This window comes from Asterias amurensis, chromosome 7, assembly GCF_032118995.1.
Source record: "Asterias amurensis chromosome 7, ASM3211899v1".
Taxonomy (NCBI): domain Eukaryota; kingdom Metazoa; phylum Echinodermata; class Asteroidea; order Forcipulatida; family Asteriidae; genus Asterias; species Asterias amurensis.
The window spans coordinates 19,479,752-19,493,965 of record NC_092654.1 but is presented as its reverse complement, the minus strand read 5'-3'; the positions used below and the strand labels follow the sequence as shown (position 1 = coordinate 19,493,965).

General features: G+C 39.6%; 1 protein-coding gene across 6 annotated transcripts in view; it reads right to left on the bottom strand.

Moving 5' to 3' along the window:
- The window catches only part of LOC139939417 (neuron navigator 2-like), a 257,010-nt gene that overhangs the window by 107,496 nt on the left and 135,300 nt on the right, over window positions 1-14,214 (bottom strand). For 5 of the 6 annotated variants that reach the window (XM_071935283.1, XM_071935284.1, XM_071935286.1 and 2 more), the window contains 4 exons: window positions 13,323-13,340; window positions 11,497-11,511; window positions 10,550-10,711; window positions 7,521-9,786 (listed from right to left, as the gene is read on the bottom strand). In XM_071935283.1, coding sequence (XP_071791384.1) covers window positions 7,521-9,786; window positions 10,550-10,711; window positions 11,497-11,511; window positions 13,323-13,340 — 2,461 coding nt within the window. The remainder of the gene's footprint in view (window positions 1-7,520; window positions 9,787-10,549; window positions 10,712-11,496; window positions 11,512-13,322; window positions 13,341-14,214) is intronic. The other variant, XM_071935285.1, reaches the window with a different exon arrangement.

The following is a 14,214-nucleotide window of genomic DNA, read 5'->3' as shown; positions in this document are numbered from 1 at the left end:
TAAATAAATAAAATAAATAAATAAATGTGCAGATAAGAGGAAACTATAATCAGAAGCATTAAATAAACAACTGATCTTGTTAATTACTATGATTGGAAAGTGATGATCTAACAGAAGTATCTGGTTAGGAGAAAAAAAATATATAAAAAAAATGCTTTGTCCACCAACTTGACTTCAAATGCTTTAGTGGTTTCTTCCCTGCCTTTCACTTTTCATGTGGACCCACTTTTTGAAACCTGTACTGCATGGTGGATTGGATTTTCAGTCCCTGTCTGGGGTTTCCCTTTTATTTATGGGTTTTCCTTCCACATCCAAACTTGACAATTCTTCTTCTTCATCTTCCCGAGTTCTTTTCGACACAAGTATCTTCAGACTCACATGTTACAGTGCAAGGCACTTTTGAGGATTTCTCGATTGCGTTTTCATTAACAGAAACATGTTTTCAGTCCCTACCTGGGTTTTCCCTATTATGGGTTTCCCTTCCACATCTAAAATTGTCAATTCTTCCTTATAATTTTCTGAGTTCTCACTACACAAGTATCTTCAGGTCCTTGGATTACAGTGCAAGGCACTTTTTAGGGTTCCTCAGTTTACGTTTCCAGTAACCTATAATAAAAAATATCCTCAATTGCCCTGTTCAATAGTTTTCTATTTCACCTGCCAATTGTACACAGCGCTAGCAGATTGAGAGCAAGATATTTAATAATTCCAAGCAAGCTGCAACTTCCCTTTGAAGGGTTTGGGTACTTTTTGTTACACAAAACACATTGTCCACAGACTTACATTTAACTTACACGGTTTGAAGATAATGGTGGTTTAAAGCTTCCCTTAAAATATTAATTGCTGAGGTGCTATAGTTTTTGAGAAATGAGTAAAACATTGTCACGAAAATAATGTTTGTCTCAGTGAGATGAAAATTTGTTTAGCATATACAACATATTTACCAGTACTGGTATTTAAACACCATTATCTTCAAACCGTGTAAGTTTAATGTAAATCTGTGGACATTGTGTTTTGTGTCGTACAAAAAGTACCCAAACCCTTTAAAGTGAGATATGACAATATAATGAATGTACATCAACGATCTAACACATCTCTAGTCTGATAAACAACAAGCATCTCCCCTCTACCCACACAACACTCTGTTTTATCTCACATCCACGGTCGTTGTGAATTAAGCCGATTACAGATTTCCCCCTTCTAAAAACATGGCTCCCGAGAAAGAGGTGGCTTTTTATATCATCTTTCAAATGCGCCGCTCATCTGGAGGGGTTGCCCGCTGCCCAGAGCGGCTTTGAGGCTCCAGAGGTCAGTGGTAGCTGGAGACGTGTAATAGGGCCAGGGCGGGTTGTGATGCCTTTAGGCCAAAACTTCAAAACCATGTTAAGCATCCCTGACCGATTCCTTTTTAGAGGCCACCTCTTTTTTTATATTTTTTTAATTCTTTTTATTTTACACACAAAAAGGATACTTTTTAACGATCTTAGAAGACAAAAAAAAAAAATAATAATTAAAATTTTGCAAAGTAGCCCAGCCGGTTGTGTTTAAAAATGTGTCGGGCGGCCATTTTGTGAAAGAAGAAAAGAAAAAAAAAAACCTCCTCCTTTCTTTTGTCAAAAAGGCAGGACGCTAAACATGTTTTTTTTCCTCATTCATTTGGCATTAGCTATGGGATAGCTTGGATTGGACGGTGACAATTGTAATTGCAATGGAAACTATCAATAGGAAGTCACCATGAGGGGCCTGTATGATCGGTTCCTGTTTTTTAGAAGGATAGGGTTTTTATATCACGGTATATTTCTCAAAATGGGTTGTTATTTTATATTATATAGTTCTGGTAATGAAACCCCACATGACCAAACATGTTGTAGCTGAGAAGCGTGACGAAACCTTACAAAAAATGAGGGGACATTTTGCAGATTTTAAAGGTAACACCGTTATTTTTAGGGAGGATATACCTTTGGTAAATACTCTATAAATTATAGAGCATAAAAACTTATTTAAAGCACTAGAGAGCCGTTGATAATATAAAACATTGTTAGAAATGACCCCCTGTGATGTAACATATTTTTTAGGTAGGCCTTTGTTGCATCCGTGAAGTATTAGGCTTGGGAGCAGTCTGTTTAACATTTTGTTCTTGACTTTTATGCTCACCCACCACCACCATAGATGATCTTTACGCATTAGGCTCTCTCTCTCTCATCGATTCATAAAATTTTCAAACACCTTGAGTCAAGACTAGTAACTTTCAAAAACAGCATCATTATCTACGAAAGAGGTGGATTCATCCAAGACTACCTAATGGGATTGGATAAAGACTATTAGTTGAAGAGCCTAAAGTGCAGGCAACCTCCATTGTTGGCTTTCGTTTCATAGTTGAGGGCAGCACAGTTTGTGAAGCACAATAAAGAGTTTGAGTTACTGTAGTGTGTCGATTACTGTGTTGGTTGGTGGAGGGAAAATGACACCTATGTGACCAAATGATGAGTAATTGAATGATTTTAGCAGACATGATATTTTGGTCCTTCAAAAAAAAAAAATTGAAACATTATATACTGTAACAAAGCCTGACCTACGTGTACACTTTTCGGGCTATTTAGTCACATTTGTCTGGGTTTTTTCAAAGGCAAAACAATCGGAAAACAGACTAAAGTAGGAACTATATCATGCCTGTGTTAGATGCCTCCTGAAGGAACGAACAGGAAGTTTTTCCCACAGTACCTGGGACTGTCTAATGTCCTGCCTGGGCATTGTTTTAGTCAATTGTCAGAAATTGACTTCGATGGTTTTATTGTATTACTGTTATTTGTTATTTGTTTCATTAGAAATCAAAAGCGCAAGCTTCAATAATAGGATAAATAAAAGAAAAGAGAGGAAATGATACATGTAGATATAGGGAGGGAAAACCTTAAATGAGGGAAACCCATGCAATCAGGTTTGGACTGAAAACCCAATTTGCATGTTCCTGTCTGATATGGGATGTTCTAGATGTAAATGCCGTAGGGCAAACCTTAAATGGGGAAAACCTTAATAGGGGGAAACCCATGCAATCAGCTTGGGACCGAAAACCCAATCCGCATGCTCCGGTCAGAGATGGGATTAGAACCGGAGTTTACAGAGGTGAGAGGCATGGGGAAAAAACAACCTCGCCAACCTGATCCCAAAGGATCTCCTGAGAACTGTTTGTCAGAACTCTCTCTGTGTCCCTAATTTTCCTTTTCAGATTGTTGTCATTCACAATTTGTGATTCTTAATACCGGCCAATCCACCCCACCCCCAAACCCCAATCATCCTACCCTCAACAAGTTCAAAGACTAATCTTTAAGTTTGGACGTACTTTCAGGCCATCATGTGAACCATCAAAAAACCTGATATTCATGAGACTTGAGGCATCAATCCCCGTCCATTAGTCTACTCTTACAGACTTCCAGCAAATTAGGAAAACAAAAAACAGTATCGCCCTGGTGCGGGACACACAAGGAGGGTCTGTCTTCTCATAGTTGAACAAACAAGATCTGGTTTCAAATTGGGAAACAATATTGCGTTTCTTTTGTGAACCTTTGGCTTGTACTACTATATTCTCTACACTACCATGAAGCTTAATTGAACAGATACGTATGGCTTCTAGACTGATAGTTATTCTGTTCACACCATCCAGAAGTTGAACAGCGGTCACAGACTTTGTACTTTTAATACAACCGCTACCGTGTGTTTTTGAAAACAACTCTTCTTTGAGGTAATACTTCTTTCAAAGGTTAAACGCGCATAACAGAATGTTAAGTGTTATTTACAAGTAGCGGTCCTTTGTATAGATGATCTGTTGTTGTTTGTCAATGATGCGAACAAACTGAGTACTCTCCGATTCTGGGATCACTGAACAACAACTTTGCAGGTGGAAAGATTTTGGATCAACAAGAACCAACAAATTGCTGTGCTTATTTGAGGATATTCCTGATTCAAACAAAAATGAAAGAAAGAAGTCGTTGATAAAATTTCATTTCTCAAAAACTACAGCACCTCAGCAAAAAATAAAATTTAAGGGAAGCTTTCTATCATCATTTCCGTAAACCGTGTAAAAAGTTCAATGTAAATCTGTGGACTTTTGTGTTTCGAGTCGTAAAAAAGTACCCAAACACCTTTCAGGAAGGGGAATTTAAAAAGCACTGAAAATATTTACTCCAACACAACAAACTAGTTTGAAAATCCAAATCTGGTTTTACAGTCACACAGTCTCTGATGAAGTTGGGCTAGGCCACAGCTTGGCTCCCCACCGCAAGCTAGCAGGGTGTCTCGATTCTCAGGTAAATCTCATTTGCCAATGTCCTGGAACTCACACACACCGCTGAACAAATAATATCTCAACAGAAAGCTGGAAATGTATTATCCTATTAAAGGCGTGATGACCTGAAAAAGTCAACTTCCTTAAAGGATTCTTGGTTAAGACATGCACAGAGAAAATTTTATGGCAAAAAACCATAACAGCTCAGGATGAACTTCAAAACTTTATTTAGCAAATGCCTCAAAAGTGAAAACTGTATTGTCTTGGTTGAAAGTCAAATAAGGGTTGCAGTTACTACAAGGAACTCTAGTCACATGAAGGACTGTTTTCAAACCAAAGAATGTAAATTCGGCTAGTGTACATTTTCACGTCCTTTAGACCTCTGTACCTTTAAGCACCTCATGCCCAGTGCTGCTGGGGTTATAAAGGTCTATAAAGGGAGAAATTATTTGTAATTCGGAGGCGAAATTAATACTTGGCATTTTACCGTCAGGGAGGGGAACCTCCATGCAAGGGGGAACAGAGTTCAATTGTGGACAAGTAGTTTCTTTCTTATTTGAGGAATACGTAGGTTTTTTTCCCCAGCTTCTTGTTTGAGAGTAATTTTTAATTAAGAAAAACTGCCAAACTATGATGTGAAAGATTGGTTGCTACTGCATAACTTGAGAACAACCAGTCGTAATCCAGTGAGCTTTTAGCCATCATCACTCATAATGACCTCTAAAAAATAAAATTGTTTTCGAAAGGCTGGATCAGACAAAAAGGTTTACAGAGAGTCACTTCCTGGTAATTCATCTTTGAGAGGGCCATTTACATTTAGCAAAGGGCACCTCAGTATTGGAAAATCTTAGAGTATATGGGAAAGTTTTAAAGGGCACCGAGGCCAAGACTAGGGCAACAGAATTCCAGACCTGCACTTCAAGAAGAAGAAGACGATGGAGATTGTTTAAGAGAAACCATTCCTACTAAACATTCTGGGGTAACATTCCATAACGTTCTGCATGGGTATCGAAAGCAAACAAAGCCACAAATTACCCCTAAAATTTGCTATATAAATGGATCTCATCATTCTAAATAACCATTTTGTACAAGTTGTAAAAATACTGAGCGCTATGAGACACCTGTTGGGTATGTATGATAGAGCACTAAAGAAATTCATACTTTTTATTATAATCCTAATCAGAGCAGTAGTGAGTTTGATGACTAAAAAGAAAAAGAAAAAAAGTCATGCCACAAAGTTGAATTCCCAGAATGACACAATATAAATACAATTCTACAAAAGCACAGAGTAGCTGAGATCCAATTCACAGTGGTTCGGGACTCCCACTTCCATTCATAAATTAATAAAAACAAAGTCAAGCGTTTGATAAAACAAAGCGAAAAAGTCAAACCGCACAAGCCAAAGAGAAAATACCCCGAGGTTTCAGCATAGTTTCTGACACCCCCCAATCTGATTTAGGGTGAGAGGGCAATCTTTCAATAAACCCAAGTGATCCAATCTTTTGATGGGTATCCAATTTAGTTCGGAGTTCCCTGCGGGGCAATGCGTGCACCTGTCTAAGCTGCAGGAGCTGTCAAAACTGCCAGCTCAAATTCTTGTTTGAATCAAGAATTATTTCTGACTCAAAGAATTCATCATAAAAAAACTTGTTTCTGGCTTCATGAATTCTCAGGAGATCTTCCATTGACAACAAATTGCACTAAATTCTCTCTTTTTTCCCCAGTCATTTCCTAATGTCATGGTACATAGTTCTGACATTGCGTTGAGTTCAAACTGAAGACTAAGTTTGCTCAGTCAAATTTGACATGGACACATCCAATATTCCCTTCTCCTGTGATAAAATCTACAACTGTTAATAACTTTAAGATTGAAACAGACATAACTTTGAGATTTTCAAAAATAGTTTTCTTTATATGTTGTCTCTAGAATGTATCTTTGATCAGTTTTGCCAAGAAATGCTTTGCTGACTCTAAACTTTGAAGGTGTCTTTAAGAAGTAGTCAGAAATGAAGAGCGCCACCTTGTGACTAAAAACTCTCATCCGTACAAAGTAAAATTTATTTGGTAGCTTAACAGCATAACTACACAGCGCCCTCATGTGACTAGTTGTAGATAGGAATTCTGAAGAATTTATAGAACTGCACTGGATACCAATCTAAGTATCATCCAATGCAGTGCCCTCATTATCTCAATGGTCAAAAACATTTGTTCAACCCAAACTGAATCCAAACGAAATTGAAAAAAAACATACATCACATCAAAATATCCTTGATCCGTCAACAAAACAGAGAGTTTATCAATTTGCTCCTTGAACATTCTAACCATCCACTCAAAGAAAAAATCCATAAAGGGGTTCAAACCGGTATATTTTCATAGATGTTAAGTTTGCATCTGAGATAAATAATATATTTATCGGTGCATAGGTAACATTTAATAATGTTTCCAGTTGATTTGGTTTCTTATTACTAATTACAAACTTTGACATGGCATGATGGTCAATGTAGTATGGCACATACCTTTAGCAATATCTTGCTTTTATAAACAACAATATCAATACCCTTGCACTTTTGAAATATATTTGAGCAAAATAAATGTGGTTAGACCTTTTTGATTCTCCTCTTTGCAGACAAAGCACAGATCATTACATGGTGTTCCGATAAGCAATTTAGAAACAGACCCCTTGCATAGGCCACCATCTTCGAGGTAAAACAATGGAAAACGGCTTGCGCTTACGCGCCATGCACACCTCTCAGCCAATGATAGGTCTTCCTTTGACCTCAGTGAGGGAGCTGTTTTTGATGTCATATGCAAGGGGTGTATATATCTTTGGTGGCACTGGTCACGTTTGGTAATTGTCAAAGACCAGTTTTTCTCCCTTGGTGTATCCCATCATTTGCATGAAATAACAAACCTGTTAGAATTTGGGCTCAATTGGTCATTGAAGTTGCAAGAAAATAACGAAAGAAAAAAACACCCTTGTTGCACAAATTTGTGTGCTTTCAGATACATAATAAAAGACTTCAGCTGAAGCCTTTTAATATTTGAGTGAGAAATAACCTCAACAACTATGTTACTTCAGAGGGAGCAAAATGCTTTATACTATCAACAGCTCTCCATTGCTCATTACCAAGTCAGTTTTAAGCTACTAATAATTGAGTGTTTACCAATAGTTTCCAGTGCCTTAAAGCATTTTTGCCTGTTCAGACTGTCATGAAATCAAGATAAAAATAAAGAAACTTACCTTTCTTCATCACTGAGATCCACATCTTTTTGAAGGAACTCTCGTACGGCAGCCATTCCATCTCTAAGTCTGCTACCACCGGTTCCCAACCTCTTAGCATACAAGAAGCCACCTCCTTCACTCATGTAGCCACTTGCTATATCACTCAACTGAGCGTTTCTATGCAAGATGTCTCCATCGCTGACGTAACCACTGCCTATGTCCTCATCGTACATATCATCATCGTCAAGAATCGGCTGTTCTGTGTATTGTAGATCACTCAGGTGAGATCTGTTGGAGGTCGTTCGCCGCATGGAGTTACTGTACAGACGAGTTAAGGAGGGAGCGGGCACAAAGCGCTGAGGTACACCACCACTGCGGTATGAGTAAGCTGAGTAGGGCGCGTCCCCCTGGACAGGCATGGAGGGAATCTGGAGAGGCAAGGAGCTAAGGTTGTTGAGTCGGGCTGCAGAGGCACCGTAGGTGGCGATGGCCGAGCGCTGTGTCCGTGGTGAGCCTTGGGGTGATTGGTTGCTTTTGCTGGATCCGGTCGGTGAGCGGTGATTCCGGAGCTGAGTTGTGACGCTATCCCCAAAGGTGGTCTCCTTGGTCGTTCTGGATGTTGGCGGTGTCTGGACGCTCATGACAGTCAAGTCCATGTTGTTGGGTCTCACGTCTGTATATGACTTTGCAGCACGTGGTTGTGTTGGTGGCGTGCCGAACGTTGTCACCACTTTGTCGTTTTTGTAGACTGATGTGCAGTAGTCCCCGTCTTCTCTCGGTCTGTACACGACGCTGTTGTCTGATGATTGGCTGTTGCTGGATGACACGCTATTTTGGCTCTGTATCGGAGTGCCTAATGACGAGTCACTCATGCTAGCACTCGCAATGCTCAACTCACTACACTCTTTAGACATTGGCCGGCTACCAGTGTAATTGAATGGCGCTACTGTCGCTGTGTTAGCAGGGGACCGTTGTGCGCCGTGACTCGGTGACGCTGGGAGGCGAGCCGTGTCTGGTGATCGAGCCTCATTCTTGGGCTTACAGCTTGGTTGTCTGCTCGCTGTATCATCTTGAGTTCTCATCTCAGTCATGGATGTTACTTCACCATTCTTTTGCTTTGCATTTCCAGGTCCTGGAAAGGTGCTGTAAGCACCGCCCCTTGTGAAGGATGCATTGTTTCCTTCTTCTTCTAGTTGCTTCGTCCCATTCATATTGGAAATCTTAGGTAAAGTCTGATATGATGTTGGAGTTTTCAAACCTGTTTTCGGACCTGCTGGGGCAGAACCAGGTTTAGGAATGCCACGAGGTGGAGTCTGGCCTGGTGTGGCAATTGTTGCTTGACCTTGTCCAGGCCCAGGTAGTTTGGTCTTAGTTGATGCAGTTGTTTGGATCTGCTTAATACTAGTAGGCTTACCTCCTGGAGGTGAGAGTTTAGATTTTGTTGATGCTTTAGAGTTAGCCTCATTACTCCTTGGTGTTTCAACTCTGGGTGTGTCTGCTGATCCAACAGGCTCTCCTCGTACCCCCAAGTCATCCTTGAGAGGTTTCCCAGGTGCTGGTTTAGTGACAGGTTTTGTCTTGCTACCTCCAAAGGCTCGTCCGATTGTCTTCTGTGCGACTGCTTTGAGGGCATTCTTGGGGCTGCTTGATCCTAGACTTGAACCAGGGGATGGGGGAGTACTCTGTGCCGCAGTAGGGGGTGCTGCTGCACCACTAACACCACCTCCTGATGAGGAAGCATTGCTTGCTGTGGTCCCAATACTGGAGCTGCTTCCATGTTTCTTTAAGCTGCTGCTAGTCCGTGATTTGTCCTGTGCAGGACGTTCCTGAACTGCTGTTCTATTTCTTGATGCTGCAGCATCTTTGGGTGGCTGAGTTAATGACGTTGACTCAGAACTGCTATTGTTAATTGTGGTGGTAGCTGGCTTTGGAACGCCATTAGTTTTAGGGGTAGTGTTTTGCTCTTTTCCAGCATGCTCCTTCCCGAAAAATTTCAGTTTTGTGAGCATAGAGCTCTTGTTGGGACTTTTTGGAGTCTGTTGTGACTGTTGCTGCTGTTGTTGCTGCTGCTGCTGCTGCTGCTGCTTCTGTTGTTGTTGCTGAAGTTTCAATTGCTGCTTCTGCTGTTTTTGCTGTGCACTGCTGCTAGCTTTACTTGCACTGGGTGTAAGGGTACGGATCTGGCTGGCTGTCCGTGTGGGGGGTTGGAGATTGCTTGGAGTTGAGGCACCATTTGGTAATGAAGTACCCTGAGATGAGGTAGTAGAACTTGTTTGTATTGCACCTACACAAAGGGAATAATAATACAATAATTATTATAACTAGTTCTTATATAGCGCAATTCACAATAATGTCTCATTGCGCTTTACATTAGTGCCCTGGTCATTGAGCCAAGTGAAATGCTAGTGAAGAGAAGTTGCAGCTTTCAGGCATGATATTTAGCCCTTGAAACAAATTCAGAAGGGTGGGCCTATATAAAATTTTCAAATTCTTCGGAGGGCAACAAATCTGAAATCAGATTACAGTAGGATGCTCATGCCTGAGTTTTGTGGTGAAGAAATTGTGTAGATAAATTAAGAAAGTCATTGTAACGAACGTTATTCAAATCTTACTCTAAAATGGCTTATTGACATGTCTACAGGCAAAATGACAGACATTTCTTTAAAGGCAGTGGACATTTTGGTAATTTTAGCTTAAAACCTCACTTGGTAATATAGTATAAAACATTCTGAGAAACGGCATCCTCTGAAGTGACGTAGTTTTCGAGAAAGAAGTAATTTTCCACGAATTTGATTTCGAGACCTCAAGTTTAGAATTTGAGGTCTCGAAATCAAGCATCTGAAAGCACACAACTACGTGTGACAAGGGTGTTTTTTCTTTCTTTATTATCTTGCAACTTTGATGACCAATTTTACAGGCTTGTTATTTTATGCATATGTTGAGATACAAGTGAGAAGACTTGTCTTTGACAATTACCAATAGTGTCCAGTGTCTTTAATGTACATGTTGTACAATTATTATTCCAATTATCCTCATTTTATTCATACCTTGAGTGGGGGTGGAGGCAGAACTGGAAGGCACTCTTCCCTTTTCTAGTTGACCGCGCTGGGGGACCCCCGACCCCTGAGTTGACCTCGGACCCTTGTTGAATGTTGGTATGCGAGAACTCATGTCGGATGATGACGAGTTACGATGAGATGATGAGTTGCCTGTGAAGAAGACAAGTAGTTATAAACTAAGTTAAGCCTAATTAGATCACTTTTCTTTTGTTTTATTTACCCTTACACCAATGTGTGTTAACACTGTATACTCAGTACTTCCCCTCGAGTTCTGTGGTCAAAAATCACAGGCATATTACTCGGGTTGGATTCGAACCCACGACCATTGCAATTCTAGAGCAGTGTCTTACCAACTACACCACTGATATTGCCTGTAGCTAGCAGCACTTTGAATCCTATAGTACCGAGTAGACTGAGGTGTAAGGGCAACACCAAAATTAACATTCTTTATCCCCGATGCAAATTTAATATCTCTTAAAATGATCACCATGTGCTCACGTTGGGCTAATTAATAGTATTGATTTTTAGACCCAGTAACTTACAGTCCAAATGTCTCAAAAATAACATGCTACTCAGTTCAAATAATTTAGAAATGTAGATTGTGTATGGGAATCATTGGAAACTGTCCATGCAGAGTATGATAATTTCTGGTTGAGTGAAAGTGGGTCAACACTTGCAGCTGTTAGAAGCCGCTATGGGCATTTTGTTACAAGTTTCTTTCCAGCTGCTCGGGCCTCTCAAGGATTAAATATCTTAATTCTTGATCATCCAGAAAATCTAGAATTTGTCGAGTGTGATGGGCTCAGGACCTGCAAAATTATATCTTGTACATTGGTACCCAAATTTATGAAAACATGAATTCAGAATTCGATTCAGAATTGTTTTAATCTATATGATTTAAGAAGAAAAATGTATTTATTTTGAAAAGTACTCACTTTTTTGAGAGGTAGCTGATGTTGAAAGCAACATTTGAAGGAGGGGGGAAGAAAATAAGAAAAAGAGAGAAAAGTTTAGTTGTGAATACAACAATACAATTGACTTATTTTTTAAGATTGGATTCAACTCATGCATATTAATATGCATGCAAATAAATGTAGTCTTGAGTTCAGATTTCTGTGCTGGTTTCATGCAAACCATTCACATAAACCAAGCGAGGGCGCACTGACAGCACTATAGAAGTAGCTTTGCTGAATTTCATCACGACTTTTTAAATTATTTTCGTTGGTCGTTGAAGGCTGGAAACATAAATGCTACTTCCCAATTGAAGAATTTAAACACAACGATTTAAATCACACCCCGACAATCGGCGAAAAACACAAAAGAAGTTTTAACTGCTAATGTGTGGTGATAAAAAGTTGACAAATGTCTTTGCCCAAGACTAAGTTATGATAGAAGTACATGACCACAATGTCCTGAAGTGAAAATGAGGAAAGAATGAGAATGGAGAAGGGCTGGTTTGGGTAGGGGATGGGAGGGTTGGGATGGGGTAAGGTTAGTTGGGGTAGGGTGGGGATGGTTGAGATGGAATAGGGCAGGTTGGGTAGGGTGTAGAGAGCTTTGTTACGGAAGGTGGGTTGGGGTAAGGTGGGCAGGGTTGGGGTAGGGTGAGGAGGGTTGGGATGGAGTGGGGTCGAGAGGGACTAATATTTGACTGCCTGTATTGCACACTGTTTTGAGCAATATTAGTGGAATAAATGGATCAAGTGAATTCATGCTTGGGTGTGACTAAATGAACACCATAGATACTTGAAAAATCTTTTATGAAATGTAACCAGTGCATAAACCATTATTTTAATGTTTTCAGTTTTTTTAATTTATTGTATATGCATTTGTATTTAAACAAAAAAATGTTTATGTAATTGTAAGGTAGTTCTCTTGCAGGCATCCAGATTCAATGGTTCCTTGTGACTAGAATCTCTACAGACGTTGAACTTTTTTGAAACTGGAAAGTGTTCATAGGATGTAACTTCATGGTTTATAAGTAGAACATTTGGTAAACCAAACCTTTAACTGTTTAGATTCTGTAGAAGTTGAAAGAGCCAATAAAGGATTACCTCAATATTTCAACTGGTCAAATAGACATCGTAGATACCGGTTAATAACCATTTTACTCTCAAATAACTCGAGTCAAAAATGCATCCGCCCGCGCAGCTTTTTCAGCCGAGAGTCAAAAACGGCTTATAATGGCCCTTTGACGCCAGTGACGATTTTCCCATAATTGGGTTTGAACACAGTCCTCAAGCTTTGGCAAACTGAGGGCGCTATTTTCCACATCAAATAGCCGCCACTGACATCACGATTCCTTTGTCGCGCGGGTTTGTTTGACCCCACGTTTTTCAGAAATTTGGCTTGGAGCGTGCCGGAAAAAAAAACATTTTTACCATGTTTTAACTTGAGGTAAGAGACTCATTATATTTTTTTAATGTTTCCTATGGACTCCAGCAATTAGAAAACTGTAATATCTATACATTTGAGATCATCCTTTTTTGGCTGTTGAAGTGAATAATAAACAGCCAACAATGAACACAGCTTTTGATCCAAGCAGCTGATTATAAATTACTCTACAAAGTAAATGAGAGTTTGAATATGGACAGTTATAGTTTTATGGTATATAAGACTTCATGCATAGTTGGTGAACCGTTACAGTTTGGATGATCAATCTCTCTGCATGCTATGAAAGGGGAGGAATTTCAGATTCATGAAAGTTGGTTTTTAAAAAAAGGAAAGACGAAAAATCTCAATTTTAAATGTGTGTCTTTACCTCTTGAGCGTTCAAGCCCTGCAAAATAGAAAAATGGTGTTTTTAAAATTGTTAGCCACACTCACACCAAGCCGTGTTAATTCACACAGTGTTAAAAACCCACACTAATCACACATGGGATGCAGAGACAGATTTCACAAAGTGCTAGGATACAAGGTTTTAGCCAGGATTTGGCAAAAGGGTGTCCAAATTTGCTGGAAATTTTAAAACTGGGTGTCCAAATTGTTCACTTACAATAAGTTTGCATGTAAATGACAGATGAAACAGGGTGTCCAAATTAAAAACAGGGTGTCCAAAAGACACCCAGACACCCCTCTGGCTAACACTATGCTAGGATATATCTTGAGTTAGGACGAGTAACCTTACTTAGGATGGGTTCAATGCCCATAACATCTGTTGATACGGAACTTAACTCGTCCTAAGTCCTAAGATTAATCCTAAGTTAGGAAGAGTTTGGCAAAATCGACGGCAGGGCTCGCCCTTAACACTAGCCCGGCATACTATTTCTTGTAAAAATGCAACTGGTTTGTACACACCGCTTTTCAACTTGCCCCCGTCGGCTACTAAAAACTGTGCAGCGCCCTCGTTTAAAATGTTCATCTTTCTTCCATTCGAGGTGAATAATACACTTTCTTAAAATGTGTTAATTTATCTTTGAGTACTTGAGAGTAACTTTATTTGCCTTTATACTGGTTGTGATTGCTACAGTTAATGCATCAGAAAGAAAAATTTATGACAAAACAAGCTTCAAATCAGGACTGCTAAAAACTTCCTGGGGGCAAGTTAACCAAGTTTATTAAGCTGGTTTGCTACTAAACAAAAAGCTTAAAGGAACACGTTGCCTTGGATCGGACGAGTTGGTCAAAACAAAAGTGTTTGTAACCGTTTTTTA